This window comes from Charadrius vociferus, unplaced genomic scaffold, assembly GCF_000708025.1.
Source record: "Charadrius vociferus isolate BGI_N301 unplaced genomic scaffold, ASM70802v2 scaffold1089, whole genome shotgun sequence".
NCBI lineage: Eukaryota > Metazoa > Chordata > Aves > Charadriiformes > Charadriidae > Charadrius > Charadrius vociferus.
Window position 1 is genome coordinate 96,813 of NW_009649968.1, and position 16,429 is coordinate 113,241.

Below are 16,429 nucleotides of genomic sequence, written 5' to 3' on the forward strand. Positions count from 1 at the left end.
AGCTCTGCAGCCGGACAGCAGCCTGGAGGGATCGGTTTTTATTTCAAAAGACAGTAAGACAATTTTTTTCAATTTAGTATCAAAACACTTGGTAAGGTTCTGTTCTCCAGATTGGCCCCTAAAACCGCTACAACCAAGCAGCATGCTCGAGCACAAGCTACACGCCACGAGCTTGACACATCTCCACACTCACGCCTCACAACAACTACACATCAGCAATGCACAGCAAGATGGCTTGTACCTTATTAAGACACTAAGAGCACTCCCGGCCAGGAGGGAAGGCCTCAGTTCCCTCCCTCAGGGTAGGCAAAAAAAAAAAAAAAAAAAAACTTCCCCAAGAAAAAAACAAGGCTGTTGTACTTAAGCTGTTATGTGTAACCCAGCAATGAGCGATAAAGCTTGGTGCGTCAGCACTTAGTGAAGGCAAATTGAACGCCTGTGTAGCGATGGGTTAGAGGGGCCGTGGCTTCTCTAAGCCTACCAGAAAAGGAAGTGGCCAACAGTGGTGGGGGAGGGAAGGGAAACAAACCCTGTGGAGGTTCAATTGTTCAGATAACAGGCTTGGCTTTTTTTTTTTTTTTTAAAAAAAAAAAAAAGTCTCCTTTTGCCCAAGTTGCTTCTCCACGATACAGAGAGTTACCTTAAAGCTGAGAAACTCAACTGCTCTTTTGGCAAACAGCTCCTGGAAAGGAAGTTTTCCCAACAGGCTTCCATCCCTGGCCTGGCTACTCTGATTCAGTGGCCCACAGCCAGGAACCGTCACACCCTCCTTCCTCCCCTGCCAAATCAGGGTGGCCCAGAGCTGATTAACAGAAGGTTAATACCGAATTTTAAAGCCAAGAGCTTTGAAGTGTAGCTCACCAGCCTCAGAGTTATTTGGAATGTTTACAATGGTTGCTACAAAAAAAGGTAGTTACAAAATGTATACATCTCAAACATGCTCCCCAAACATTATTGCATTGTTCATTTCCCTTAATAATGCTGTTTGAAGCTCTGCCCAACCTGATGGCCTTTAACCCTGAGGCAAAGAAGATTTGCGTTTGGTCAAGTTGGCAACAGAAAGTAAACTCTGGTCCCCAAGGGTTAGAGGTCAGCAGCGGCTGGGCTGGCCCCCCCAGGCATCGTGTGGCAGAGGCAGTGGCAGGGATCCATTACATCTCGTTCAGGTCTAGCAGGGTCTGGTCCAGCATTCTTTGCGTGCAGAGATGCTCCTCTTTGGTGGATTTCAGTTTATCTGGCAAGGAAGCAAGAGTCAGAGTTACAAGTCCACTTCAGACAACTGAGAAACCTTCGCCAAAGAAAGCTTGCGCTAGCCCCTTCCCAGCACGCTGCCGCAGCAAATCCTCAGACCGGGGGTGCCTGGCTGGGTGCAGCTAGAAGCTCTGAAGTTACCTGGCTCATTTGTAGCCCTTGCCTCTCGCATCGCCGGTGCTCCCAGTCGGCACGGTCACGATGTAGTTTTAGGCAGTGCTCTAGGCAGTGTTTTGCATGCAGGTGCCACTGACCGTAGCTAGCTTTCCCCAGGGCTTCAACACTTCCAGACAGCAGACCCCCGTGGCCCAGCAAGCCACCCAAGAGCAACGCAGAGGTAAACACACACTTAGAGATCACCCCCTGGAATTACAGCTGGTTGTGCCCCAGCCTTCCCCCCCCTCCAGCACAGGACAGAGATGCCAAGCTGGTCACCAAGACCGTAACTACCTAGCAGCAGGGAGCAGAAAACCATGCCTCAAGGACAGCGGGGAAGAGGCTGTTTTCAGTGAAGGGCAGGCAGGGAGCAAGTAAGAGCGAAGGTGCTGCGACTCTGCCCAAGACTACAGGCAGCTGCACAGTCAATTCTCACATGTTCCTTAAGCCAGGAGGAGAGCTCAGATCAGCAACTAGCGCTCTAGGTAGGCTTTACTCCAAAGGTGAGCCCACCCACATCACTGAAGATATCCACACGCTGGGACACTGGACAGACAGGCTGTAGAAAGATGTCCTTTAGGTACAGGCAGTTTCTCAAAGCCGCTCCCCAACCTCCCCAGGGTCACAAACTGTGCACAGAGCGAGAAGCAGCCTTCCTAGAGCACTAGCAACTGCAGCATTTAAAGATTTCCTGCAAGCACTCAAAACAGCTTCACGCTGTGGATTTTGGGATGTGCTTTCGAGATGTCCATGAGCTTTCCCAACCGGTTCTGGGGCTCTGCAGCTGCACTGGGGTCAGCACCCAGGAATGACCACTTCCCCCAAACCTTCTAGGTTAGCGCTCAACTATATAGGAAAGTACTACAGGTGTGCAGTGGTTACAGACCACGAGGTCAGTCATTTATTGTTAGAAGCCATCATTCCATGCAGCAGGAAATCCTACAGTCATTCAGCTAACAGTAAATTAAGTTGTAGCACTCAACAGGCATCTACTAGCAGACACAAGCCTAACTTCACCCCATCCCTCTCTTGGTGGTTGCAGCTAGTCTGGTTCCGTGGAGGAGCCAGGCAGGACGCCCTGGACAAGGCAACAAGACTGCTCAAAAAACAGCCAAGTCTGAGGGTTACTTCACCAAGAATAGAGGTTACCTTTATAAAAACAAAAAAACCAGCTCTTAAATAAATTAGAGGGTAAATTCAAGTGCCCCATTAAATAGCAGCAATTGCATAGAATTTGCAAGTCTGCCAGTCTTAAGAATGATCAGATTTCACTGTGGTCCACAGCACTGGTGGTCGCAATAAGCTTGCTTAATGGCATTAGTGGGCCCCCTTCTCAGTCACACAGATCATGCAGCGTTAACTTCAGCTCGTTAGAGAGCAGGCGGTTTTTCTCAAGCTGGCTGTACAGGCGCTCTGCAGCAGCAACAGGATTAGGGGAAACAAGAGGAAGAGAGAAAAAGAGAGAAAGGGAAGGTTAGTAGAGTACCAAGACGAGCACATCAAATAAGCTGTCTCCATAACGCGTGCCTCTGAGGATCAAGTCTAGGCTATTACACAGATGAAGCCAAGAAGAACAAAGGTTTGTCTCACTCTAACTTGTGTTTCAGCTCAGGAAGATCACAGAGGAAGCCAAGTGCAGACAGAAATGGAAGTGCTGCCAAGGGCTTGCGAAGGCAAAGAAAGGAAGAGGAGAACACCAGAAGAGGAGCCTGCAGGCTGAGCTGTACTTGGGTAAGGAGAGAGACTTGGAATCTACTTTAAGCCTGTGGAGCACTTTGCAGAAAGAAGTTGTCCTACCACAGCTGAACCAGAAACACCTTCCAGACTGGGTGCTCTGGTAACCCACAGCAATGGGCTTTAACAGTAGGACAGGGACATCAGAAGAACAGAGATTGACAGCATCTCATACCTGACCTGGAGGACACTCCTCCAAGGACATGCCTTTATGCCACACTAACAACCCACCACACAAGGGCTGAAGGCAGTATTTGCTTCAGGTACAGGGCAGAGGAAGTTCCGGAGCACAAGCTCCTACTTCATGTCTGCCCCAGAACAAGTAAACGAGCAGGGCACAAACCACCATGGCAGCTGACAGCCTTCACCTCCCACTCAGTTCCTGTCCTTACAGCCTTGCAGGGCTCTAGCGGCCACACTTGTCCCCAAGGCTGATACCAAGCACATGTGCTCATCAGCCACTCTAGGGAAAGGGAGAACCATTCTGATCATCTCCCAGAACAGGTCACCTCTCGGGGCTGGAGGGCCACTGTCCTGCCATGCAGCCTGTCAGCCATAACCAGCCACCACAGAGAACCAGTTCAGCATCTACCTTTGCGCACCTACACAGGGCTGTCAGGCTGGGAGGACCCTGCCCGATTCCTGCATTTGGGGGAATTCCAGGCAGTGAAAAATCCTTATACAACAGCTTCCAGCCTGGCAGAACTAATCATCATGAACTGTAGCAATACACACAGTGTGCTGGCTCCACCTGATGGGTGAGCATAAAGCACAGCAATTAGAATCACAGAATTGTCTAGGTTGGAAGGGACCTTTAGGATTATCGAGTCCAACCATCAACCTAACACTGCCAATACCACCACTAAACCATGTCCCTCAGCACCACGTCTGCCCATCTTTCAAACACCCCCAGGGATGGTGACTTCACCGCTGCCCTGGGCGGCCTGTTCCAGTGCTTGACAACCCTTTCAGTGAAGAAGTTTCTCCTAATATCCATCCTAAACCTCCCCTGGTGCAACCTGAGGCCATTTCCTCTTGTCTTATCACCTGTTCCTTGGGAGAAGAGACTGACCCCCTCTTGCTACACATTCCTTTCAGGGAGCTGTAGAGAGCAAGAAGGTCTCCCCTCAGCCTCCTTTTCTCCAGGCTGAACACCCCCGGTTCCCTCAGCTGCTCCTTGTACGACTTGTGCTCCAGACCCCTCACCAGCTCCATTCCCCTTCTCTGCACATGCTCCAGAATCGCTATGTCTTTCTTGTAGCATGGGGCCCAAAACTGGAGACAGTATTCGAGGTGGGATTCTTGCTGGCCTTAGGTATCTTCTCAAATCCTTGTACTACAAGGTCCCTAGGAATCTAGGGCACCCCCTGAAGGGGATCTACACCATTCTGCATTGCTTTCAACTTAGGAATATTTTGCTCTTGAACAAGTAAGATTAAGGCCTTAAGGCCAGGTAAGATTCAGGACACTGAGTCAAGCTGTTCACATGGAGCAGCCAAAGCATATCCCCCCTCTGCAGAGAGTCTCAGCCCAGACCCTCCAGCGTGACAGCCGCACACAAGGTGGGAAGCTCACCCTCGCCCAGCTGCCCTCAGCACCTGCCCTAGCTGCACCTCGCTCTGCAGGACAGGGGGTAGCAATGCTGATTGATTGTCCCTTCTTTAAAGCCACTGAGGGACCAAGCAACAGCCAGAGAAGCCAACAACTTCTGTCCCACTGCAATCTAACTAGAAATTGAGGGAAGTTGTGGTATGGGGGATGGGTACAGCCCACCCCAACCTACACCAGAGCCTCCCTGCACATCAGCTACCACTGCTGCTAGCGACTCATGCTCTGGCCTCCAGGCTGGTTCCAAGTAGGTAGGCTGGGCACTCTGATGCCAGTCTCCAGCCCAAGGTGATCAGAGCTGGTCCTGGGTCTCCAGAGCGATAGAGGATGGGAGTGATCTGCTATCAGAAGTACCAGTGACTGCAGGCTGGTGCAACAGCACACAGCTTTCAAGCAAGCATTACTGCTTGTGGTCAGGGACCTGATGATCCACTCACATGAGGGAGTAGACTGAAGTAATTAGCATGACCCTTCTCATGCCCAGGTCTGCGCGGGCTAGCTCCAGTGATCGTTTGGCCTGCTCCCTTCTCCACCCAGCCCGCAGGGCAGCCTTACCAGCCATCTTTGCAACCTGGGGAGCTCCAGGACCTGTGCCTCCTGGTCAGCTAATCTGCATTTGCAGCACTCCTGAGTCAACAGCCCAGCTCACAGTAACCAGCCTGCACAAGCCTCGCAATCCAGTCAGACCAGAAGCCTCTCAAAACCTCCCAGGGCAGAAGTTGCATCACCCACCCATCCATCCACCACCCAGCATGGAATTCCATCAGGGCGAGCAGGAAAAGGGCCTGCCACAGCCCAGTCTTCGATAAGATCGCTTGCAACACCACTGTGCAACAGCAGAGCCACCGGCTCCCCACAGTGCAAGTCCGTAATAAACCCACAGCTGACAGGACCTTCCCATGAGGAGAGAGGCCATTTCACAAGGGCAGGGTGCCACCTCCCACCTGGTAAGAGCTGGCAACTGAATACTGGGCTGGAAGCCTCCACACACCCAGACACTTACAACAGAAGCCCCATCCCTCCTACAGGATCTAGATCCCCTACTGCAGCTGCAGGCTTGGTTACTGAGGAATTATAGGTTCTTGCTTTGTGCTTACAGGGCACAGAGTTATTGCCACATGCCCCTGGAGAGTCAGACCACCATCTGCCAGAGCTTTCCAAGCTACTACCCTTTGAAATTCTTGTGGGAATGCTCCCTCCTTCCCCACCCAGACCTGGCAGAGAGGGGATGGCCCTGACACAGAAGACAGAGTGAGAACAGGCTAGGGCAGTTCAGCGTGTCTGGCCTATCCTTACTGCTAGTGCCATTTGTGCAGAAGATGGAGTGACACAAACCTGAGGAAACCACGGGAGGTGTCCCGTTTCATCAAAACTCTGTTCACGAAGGGCTCTTCGGGCACTGTGGCAGATGAACCAATCCAGAAGGGAAAAAAATATTTGACAAGCCACCACGAGGCAGCACATACAGTTACGAGAGGCTGATCAGTGTTTATGATACCAGAACAACTAGCAACAGACTCAGACCAGTGGTGACGCACATCAAGTGTTTGCAGTCTGCCACCAGCTGCAGTGCTCAGTGTACAGCTCCGTGCCACACTCCCAGGAGGACCCTGTCACCCTCAGCCCCTGCACGGGGAGGGGAGGGCGCTGCAAAACACAATTCCCTGGCTCGGATGCCCACAGCCCTGCTGCGGTGCATTCTTATTCCTGAAGCAGGGGCCATACACACACCCCCCCCAACACAGGCACAGGCAGCACCTCACACCCAACCAGTCCCATCCAACTGGAAACCAGCCAGAGCTCACTTGATATTTATTAGCTTTCACACCCTAACAGTGACCTAGTGACTACCAGGTGTGGTGACTTCCCACTGCAAGCCAGTATTTGGTAACCAAGGCCGGTGAACACTACAGAGCAGGCAGGTGTGAGGAGTGTCTTCAGCCAGGCTGAAGCAGGCACAGCTCGAGGACTTCGTGCTACAAACCCCAGCCTCCCATTTGACCCTACAGAGCATACTGCGTGCCGAGGCACCGTTTGCAGAGCTGCAATTCACATCTGTATGCCAATAAGACACCCAAAGGGAAAAATCCAGTGCATTAATGAAGTCTGTGTATTCCACCAAGGGTGATGAGGGTTACGCTGGTTTGAAGGCAACGTTGAAACAGTTACTCTAAAGCAGCAAGTGGTCACTAGAAACCCGTTTCTCAAAAGCACCAGCCGTTCCATTCAATTTATACAAGAGTTGTTTTCCTTAAAAAAGGTGACATCATGCTCAAGCAAGAGGCAAGAGAAATACAAAAAGAGCTTTATGGCTCCACACAAGATATGCAGATGAGAACAACATACTCCCAGCTACACCCAGACATTGAAAGGGCAGCCCCTCAGAGCACAGCAGTGTCTGGCACATCGGGTCAAAACAGAGGGAGCTTTGTTTAGGAGCAAGTGCAGCATAACTGGGGGGCTGCTGCTGCTGCTGTCAAGCTTCAGTGTCTTTACAGCACTCGTTCCCAGGGATGCCCTGTGCACAGTAACTGGAAAAAGGTACTGGAATTGAGAGCGAGATGACAAGAGCATGAATGCAGGGTGCAGATGCAGAACAAGCCACCAAGCAGAGAGGCAAATCCAAAGTGGAGTTTGGAATCGCAAGACTTATCTGTGTGAGACAGAAGGAGACACTAGTTTTAAGAGAAGTTTAAGTGTTTGTGTACAGCAAACTTTGCTTAGGGAGCTTTCGGATGCTAGCGTTAAGGCTCTTCCTCTGCAGCGCAAGTACCTGGCCTCTCCTTGGTTAGCAGTAAGACCCACGCGGAGCAGCTGTTAGTAGAACCCACCACAAACCCCAACAGAAAGCCGTGTAGCAAAGTTGCAGAAACATACAAATTCAGCTACTTCCACAGATCAGTTCATGATCCAGCCCATCTCAAGCCTGTTATGGCAATTCCTAAGGAATCCACTCGAGCGCTATCCACAGCCAGGAGGAATCCCGAGACCGTGGCCCAGTGGCTCCAGCAGGCAACTAAGCCACATTACCTTAGGAAGCCTTTCCCAGTGGGACTGGGAGTTGCACTCAGAGTTCAAGTCAGAACCCTTTCAGGCCAGCACAGCACTTAGTGTTACACATGCAGATCACAAGGACCTAGAGTTAGAGTACAGCATGCCGCAGGGAAGCCTCCACAATCCTCGAGGCAGAGATCTGTAGAAGTAACCTAGACAACAGAGTGCCATTGATTCTCCAACTATGAAAATCACAGCAAACCAAGCAAGCTCCGGCGGTCTAGCCTGCTAAAGCGAGAGGCAAACACCAGCCAGCTCATATTTACATGGAAGTCATGTCATTCAGGGCGTGGTCCAGTTCCTCACTAATTGCTTTGTACTTCAGTTTCTGGGCATAGAGCTCATCTAGAAGAGGTTTAGGAGGAGAACAAAAGGGAAACAATGAGGGAAGGCAGAGTTCTTCCAACACCCTGGGGCAGGAAAAGCAGTATGGGATTCATGAACAGAAGAAAATGAAGTTAGATGTGGAGCCATCACGACTCTGTCTTAGTTCCCGACTCTGTCTTAGTTCCCGACAATGAACGGGAGGGTTCCGACAGCCTGAGGACAGTCTGACCAGCAAGTGCCTTCCAGGATTACAAGCCAGCTCCAAGGTGAGCAGAGCCAAGAACTCAAACCACACCAGCTTGTGAGAACAAGCTGCCCAGCTAGGTCAGCAAGAACCACTGACAGGAGGAGTAGCAGGAAAGGGCAACTCCATCCACTCCGGGAGAATCTTGCTACACCTAAGGAAGGCACAGATCAATGAGGTGCTTTGTTCTCACCTTCAGTCTCAATACAAAAACCTGTGTGGAAGAAGTCAGTCATGTAATAGTCTCGGGCATCATAGGGAATTCCCGTTGTGTCATACACAGCTAGGCAGTGTGAGCTGAACAGACAGGCTACACCCGTGTTCTCCATCAGATAATGGAGCAGACAAGCAGATCTCCCACTTTCAGGGAAGGATGCAGTCCTGAAACTCAAACTGATGCACTCCCTGAGCACTGCACAGAGCTGACACTGACTTCTCCCAGCTCTGGCTGCCTAGGTACAGTACAGCTGGTAATGTTGTTAACAGCTCCACAGAGCCCAGAGAACTTTGTCAGTTGTCATAAACTAGGTCGCTTCAGCAGCAAGGCTGGAGACCAGAGCCAACTCTCAATCAACGTGTTTCAAGGGGAACATGCAGGGATTTGGCAGAGTTTTTTGCAGTTCCCAATAAAAGCTTGCCCTGGATCATGAGGTGGCTCATATTGCTGCTTGGCAGCAGTTCTGGAACAGCTCAGCTGACACCATTGCTATTTCTAGATAAAAAAAAATAAGTCTCCTGAGTAACTCCAGACAGTAGGATGTGGCGTTGAATCTCCAAGACCTGGCACTAAAAGACCAGAAAGGTACATGCTGTGGTTGAGGCAGGAAGCCTGTAATAGTTTTGGTTTACCAGCACCACCACTCCAGCCACAGCTATCCACAGAAGAATCCAGCTACAGCCCCAGATTTAAGGGAGGCAGTTGGAACCTTCTCCTTCCACGACTTGGGGAACGGTAGGATTCTGCAACGGCCGGCCTCGAGAGTGCTCCTCAAGTACTGTGAAACCAGGGACAGGAGGAGGAAAGGAACCCATCCTTGGCACAGGCTGACCACCACACTGCATGGATGGGACTTCTGGTGATTTCATCTTGAACTAAGACCGATACCGGTCCTAAGTCTTCATGGGGGCTGTTTCAAGACCCACTGACTACTGTGGCTGACTTGCAGCAACACTGTCTGCAGCAGACAGCCACATGCATGAGATTCTGAACACAAGTATGTTATTGTAACCAATTCCTGTTGGGTTCAGGCATTTTTTCCCTACGCCACTCCTTAAACTGGGCTAGGTTGGAGCGTAGGAATCCAGTTACGTTCCTGAGGACATCACAACCAAGACACACCAGCTGCACTATCTGTCACTATCAGTCAGATACGGCAAGGTGTTTGGATCAAGAGCTTGAGGCCTGCCACAGCACAGCCAGGGAACTGTTTTCAGAGTAGATACATGGGGCATGACTCTTGAGCCCAGAGGCACCAAGCCTCACCTCAGAAGCCAAGTTAGGTCATGCTCCAAGTACTGAGGAGCAGAGCAGCGTCTCCACTCTCCAGCTACCTGGGAGACAGCCTTCCTCAGATCCCCCACTCCTCACCACGTATTCTTTGGCTTCCCATCCCCAGAATGTACCTTCCAAATCATCAATTGTCTTCTCCAGCTTGGCTACAGACCGCTCAGCAAATTCAGCACGGGTCTCCGCCTGCCAGACAGAAGTGAGCCAGTTAGTACAACAGCTTTGGGATACAGCAAAGGACAACAGAGGCATCAGCCTGAGGACAAAGTCTCCCACCCAATCAAGCTGAGGCCAGTTTACCCAGCTGAGCCATCCCAACATGGTCACTCACCTCTTTGAGTTTATCAGTCAGGATCTTGATCTCTTCTTCATATTTATCCTCTTTTTGAGAGTACTGTGGAAAAGGAGAGGAGTCAGCAATCTGCAGCCTCAGGCATCTCCCACTCCAGAGAGCCCACAGCTACAGAGGGAGACTTAAATTCCTCACTGCAGCGCAGGTGCCCACAGAAACTTCCAACTGGGAGTTGTTCACACCCCTACCCTAGTCCAACAGAACTGGGTCCGGCAGCAAGTCCCACATCATGCACGTAACACAGACTTGGGCACAGAAAAATTCTCATCCCAGCAGCGTTAACATCTTGGCTGATCGAGTCTGCCCCAAGGCAGGGAAGGGCAGCCAGACTTCCCGCACTCCTGGCTTCTACAGTCAGCATGAGCCCTGCACTGAAATCCGTTAGCTCTCCCAGGAGAACAAACGCAGCTCTCCTTGCTTGCTTAAGGCTGCCGTTGCATCGTTTCCATCCCAGTGGGTGCTCTGCTGTCACACACCCTCCTAGCAAAACAGAAATCTTTCTGGCCCTTGGACAAGCAGCCCTACCTTCTCAGCCTGAGCCTCAAGAGACTTGAGATTGTTGGTGACATTCTTCAGCTCTTCTTCCAGCTCGGAACATTTACTGTGGGGTTTCGTAAAGAAAATGGGGGGGAAAAAAGGAAAAGAAGAAGTGGGAGGGAAAGACAGGAGACACAAGAAGTGAATCCACGTGCAGGGAAGACCACCAAGTTTGTTAGGAGACGGTCTGCAATCAGACTGGATGAGACCCTGCTTTCAGGCACTTGTGCGGAAAGCAAGTTCCCTTCCCGCCTCCAAGTTTGTATTTTCAGTATTCTGCCAGCAAACGTGCAGGGCACTGAGCTGAGCAGCTGAGACATGGACACAGATTTCTGCTGGGCCTGGAGTCTTCAGGTAGAAACTGCATGTTTAGTTTGCTGTAAGGAGGGAAGCTGTTCTGACAGACAGATGGACAGCCACCACCAGACAGGAATATTTACAGGCAGAGAGGACAGGACATTTGAGGAGATAGAAAGACGCAGTTAAGCTGAGGGAAGGAGCGCAGCAAGAAGACCACAAGAGTTCTGGTTTAATGGTTTGAGAAGGGAAAGGTTAGTACCTTTTCTTCGGCAACAGACAGACACTTCAAGTTCTGGTCCATCACTCTGATCTGCTCCTGCAGCTCCCGGCAACGACTGTTAGTGACGGTCACACGATGGCACAAGCCAGGTGGGGGCAAGGGTCAAAAGGAGCACCAATAACACAATACCGCAGAGCAAAAAAGGGGTAGGGGAAAAACACAAAAAAGTCATGGTCACGACATGCATGTCTGGGCAGGAAGCACAGTGCTACTGCTGCATACACACTAACTTTGTTAGACAAGGCCCAGAGTACAAAGAGGCCCTGACCAGCTCCTCAAGGATCAGCTAGAGCATCCGGACACGTGAAAGGAGCCAAAACACCAAAATTTGTGTGTCTGCTCCAAGCAAAGGAAGTTCAGCTTGCTGCTCAGCAGTGCAGAAGCCTGTAGTGGTTACTGCAAATATTTTTAAGAGACCAACCTCAGCCACAGTTCTGACCTTGGACATCCCACATGCCACTTCAGCTCCTGGCCCGGGACGCCTCTGCCACTTTAGGACAAGTGCCGTGCATTCACGTGCTCCGTAGCAACGTGTAAGGATCTAGTGACCATACATACAAAGCAGTGCTGGTGAATACCAAGGGGAGAAGGATTCTCTGGCCTTGCTAACTAGAGAGTCCCTCCATGCAAAGAGGCAGTACATCTCTACGAGGCAGATAGTGTCACAAATTCCGCATCCTCAGTGGATCTAATCCTGTTCTGACCAGGAAAGTGCTTCCAACTCTTTCATCTAAGGCTCTAATCCCACCCTGTGCTTCAGGCCTTGTGTAACAAGGTTAGAAATGCTGTGTTAGTTCCCATGCAAAGGTAGACGTGCCAGTTACATGCAAGCAGATTACTCACGACTCTGCAAGCTCAGCTCTCTCTTCAGTACGCTCCAGATCTCCTTCTATGATCACCAGTTTCCGAGCAACCTGGAAGGAAGAAATTGAGTTAAGAGGAAGGTAGGCTGTGCAAGACGTAAAGGGAATGCCTGCAGGAGTCACTGGAGCTGCCAGAGTCTTTTGGCTAAGGGGAACACTGATGTAGCTCTGCTGAGAGCCAGGATCTCCCCGAGACTCGCTGAGGAAAGCCCTGCCAGCAGGAAGAGGAGCTGCCTCTCCTGGCCAGGGTCAGCTGGACCAGAGCATCCAAAGGTCTCACCTCCTCATACTTCCTGTCTGCCTCCTCTGCAATGTGCTTGGCTTCCTTGAGCTGGATCTCCTGCAGTTCCATCTTTTCCTCATCCTTCAGGGCTCTGTTTTCAATGACTTTCATGCCTCTGCCCAAAAGAAAGCATAGGGAGGGGAGATGCATAAAACAATCCTGTACAAGCCAGCAGTGTAATGCGTTTCAGAGCATTAACAGTGCTCCCCCGGGACCACGTTGCTTCCTTATGAGCTGCAACACCTCTTGAGTGCACAGCGTAGCACAGGAAGGCAGTCACCGCTGGGGTGATGCAAACACAGCAACCTCGATTGCTCAGAATTAACTGTTCCTCGGAGCATTACTCCAGCAGCTCATTGGGGCCCTGGACCAAGGGAAATGTGGTGCTGCTGAGAAGAACAAGCCAGGCTGTCTTAGTGACTCCACACAGCTGAGCCGAGCACTTTCCAGGCTGGAATGCAGGAAGAGCCAAGTCCATCTTTATGGCAGGACATCAGCTAGGTCAGGCTGCTCACTATAGCGTGTGCACTGATGAAGCACATCAGCCAACTGGAAGTGGACCACTCCCCTCTGAATCACACTGCCAGGTCAGAGGACGTCTGCCAGAAGGCAGGATGCTGGCAGAGGCAGTGGGAAGAGAGACTTCCCCACGAGCAGCCACCTTTACGAGTCAACAGTGTCCCACACCCCACTTATTTCTCTTCCCTGGGAGGCGGGGATGCATGGTAGCACACAGCTCTTACTCCTTAGCCTCAGGTTCCAAGATACTCACTCAAGGCCAACAGCATTGTTTCATTTGCTCCACGTAAGCGGGTACCGACTCCCACATCCAGCCTTGATGTGGTATCTACTTCCCACCCTCCAGGAAGCCCAAGAGGTTGATGGCACCGGGCCCTCAGTCAGGAACAAGTCTGAGACATTTGACAGAGTAAGAGCAGCAGCCCTTGCTCACCTTTCACTTTCATCTGCAGCCTTCTCTGCCTCTTCCAGCTTCTGCAGAGCTGTGGCAAGGCGCTCCTGGGCTCGGTCTAACTCCTCCTCTACCAGCTGAATACGGCGGTTCAAAGATGCCACTTCTGCCTCAGCCTAGAGGGAGCAGATAAGGGTGACTCAGTCTGTGGCAGGTTTAGCAGTTAGTGCAGGGCAGCTGAGGTCTTCAGGTCAGCAGCAGCACACAGGAAGCCAAAACAAAGCCAGGGTGCTTTATCCACTTTCTTACAGAGGCTGCACTCCCGTACGCTTGCACACTCGTTAAGCATAGCAACATTTTACACACGCGCGCTTTGTCTGGGCAGCAGTCATCCTGCAGGTTCCCCGCCTGTCAGCTTGAGCTGACGTGACAGTTTAAGCCATAAACGCTAAGTAGATGACTTACGCTAATGGGTCTTCTCTGCAGCTGCTGTAATCCTGCCAGGCCATCAATCACAGGCCTATTTATCCACCACACCAGAGCTCTGTGACAGCTACCATTTAGCACAAAGTCAGTTTACTCATGTGATCAGGACATGAGCATTGCTTGAAACAAGTCCTCTCGTCAGCAACGTGAGAAAGATTAACAGCTTCAGGTTCAGAGGGCTGCCAAGCTGCATCAGGGCACTGGCAGGCATGGCTTTCTACAGCCTTGCCCTGACCTGGGGCAGCAGCAGGACTCAACCGGTCGCCGCAGTGCCCACAACCCCAGAGAGCCAGCTGTGCCCCAGGCTTCCTCCCTCCCAGTGATTCACTAATAGTCCAGAGAAAGAGCAAAAGCCTCACCCAGTCTTGAGACAGGTTGAAGAGGCTGTTCCCCAGCAACAGCCACATGCAGACAGCCACCTCGGTTCAGTCATACATGCCAGGAGCCGGTGAAATTGCTGAGAGCCCGCAGGCGCTGCGCATTTGCCAGAAGCGTGACCACAAAAGTGACCAAAGCTTTAATGAATCAGCAGAGATCAGAAGCCATCGCACACCCCCAGCGAGGCCTGTTACAGCAGCACTGCTATCAACCACAAGGCATCTGCTTACAGCCCAGTCTGTGTCAACCCCGACCAGAGCCTGGGGGCAAGCCTAAATGCTTCAGGGACACTAACGCCCCCCAGGGAAACCCAGCAGCCTGCTCTCCAGCAGGAGTACTGCGCTGGTACAAAGATGGACAGGGCTGCAGGCATTTCAGGGCAGCGCTGTGATCTTCTACAGAGACCCGTGCACATGCCAGGCATATATGAAATATCCCAGCTCCTTGTAACAAAGCAGCCTGCAAGGACACGCTGCTTCTAACCATGCCCAAGGAGGGAGGAGCAGAGAGATGAAAGAAGGCAGTGTTAGAGCAGGACCCGACAAAAATCGCACTCAGTTCCTGGGAGAAGCTGTCCGAGCTCTTCCCCCCGGTTGGCAGCGAGGCATTTGGCACCCCTATCCCCCCCCCCAGCCTGTTTGAAGAGCAGGTTGTGAGAACACAAGTTGAAGAGGAGCTCCGGCACACCCTGCTCTTCACCAGGGAAAGACGCAACACTTTGATGCTCAAAGGTGGCTGCGCTGCAGCAGGCTGCCCCAGAGCCAGCCCCGCCAGCACGTTCCTCCTCCGGAGGAAGCGGTCTGCTCAAAGAGGAACAAAATGATACATTAAACAGAACTGGGAAGGAGACTGCTTGACACAAGTCTTCTGCCTATTAAAGAGGCAACAAGCTGTCAAGGTGGAGAGCCTCCTCCTTCTCCCAGGGGATGGAGACACACCAGTACAGCAGGCCTCCGCTTCCTGACCCGCTGAACCACATCACTTAGCCCTGACTTCCTGCAGGCAGTGCTTAACCCTCCCAAAAAACCCACCCTTGCTTTTAAAGAACTGCCTCTCTTTCTCTCTCTACAGAAGGGTCCTTACAGCCCCCTTTCTGCTTCTCCTCACTAGATACAGCTGAGCTGTCAGGCTTCCCCAGAGCACGGGGGTGACACTTCCAGGCAGCCCTGCTGCCAAGCAGTGCGTTCTCCTTACTCCATGCTTCCTTCAGGAAGGCAACCCTGAGTCAGGGAGCTACCAGGAACCCTCCAAGCCAAGGCAAGCTTTGCCTCAGCCTTCGAGGCTCACCATCGCTTCCCCAGGCCACAGAGATCTAACAGGAACATTCCTCGGGACCCAAGGGCCAGACCACAGGGCGAGTACAAGACGCCACTACACTGAGAGCGCTGGTTCTCTCTCACCAGTAGCAAGGCTCCAGCGAGATGGGAGAAACATGCACGTTCCCATGACAACACCGCTATCGCAAGAGAATTCCTTATGTGGCTGCAAAGACAGAGCCCAGCTGAGGTCTGGGAGTGGCCTCGTCCCACTGCACGGCAGGAGCGTCTGCCACCAGCCTCCACAGCAAGTCCCAGTTAGTCCCACAGCCGCAGCACCATGCCGCTCCTCACGGCCATCACGCCTGGATACTGGGGGTGGAAAAGCCTCAGCTTCATGTTTTAAACAGAATCAGCAGCAAAGTCGCTGTGCAAATTTGCAGAGAGTCACGCTCAGATCCAAGCCAGTCGCCTGCAAGGACCTGCCCTGTGTCACCCCATCCGCGTCCCCATGATGCCACCAGCCTTGCCTGCCTCCCTGTCCCGACAGAGCTGCGAGAGCGGACACTCGCCAGGTCAGATTCAGCCTTGGCTGCTCCCTTCTTCCCTCCCAGCAATCCCAGTCCAGTCCCTGCCTGTCCCCAACACACTCTCACAAGGCTGCCGGTCCTGAGGGCAGCGGAGATCCCCGCTTGCCGGGATTTGGGCGGGATGCGGATGGAGCCCGGGAGTTTTCCCACCGGGGCTCCTGCGCTGGCAGCACCAGGAGTGAGATCACTTCCATTTTATCAGCACATGCCAAGGCTGCTCACACCTTTGTGCTTGCAACACTGGGCCAGACAAGATGGCCGGGTTCCTCCCCTTCCTCCGGCAGTTCCGAGCCAGCAGGCGAGCGAGAGACCC

At 52.1% G+C, this 16,429-nt stretch overlaps 1 protein-coding gene across 8 annotated transcripts in view; it reads right to left on the minus strand.

Annotated features, from left to right (window-relative positions):
- Positions 1–760: 760 nt before the first annotated feature.
- The window catches only part of TPM3 (tropomyosin 3), a 19,738-nt gene continuing 4,069 nt past the window's right edge, over positions 761–16,429 (minus strand). For 2 of the 8 annotated variants that reach the window (XM_009891575.1, XM_009891579.1), the window contains 7 exons: positions 13,449–13,582; positions 12,494–12,611; positions 12,194–12,264; positions 10,759–10,834; positions 10,213–10,275; positions 9,998–10,067; positions 761–1,234 (listed from right to left, as the gene is read on the minus strand). In XM_009891575.1, the coding sequence (XP_009889877.1) occupies positions 1,152–1,234; positions 9,998–10,067; positions 10,213–10,275; positions 10,759–10,834; positions 12,194–12,264; positions 12,494–12,611; positions 13,449–13,582 (615 nt within the window). In that variant the 3' untranslated portion in view covers positions 761–1,151. Of the gene's footprint in view, positions 1,235–1,843; positions 1,967–2,287; positions 2,821–6,084; positions 6,149–8,065; positions 8,149–9,997; positions 10,068–10,212; positions 10,276–10,758; positions 10,835–11,329; positions 11,406–12,193; positions 12,265–12,493; positions 12,612–13,448; positions 13,583–16,429 lie in introns of those variants that run through there. The other 6 variants (XM_009891580.1, XM_009891576.1, XM_009891573.1 and 3 more) reach the window with 5 other exon arrangements.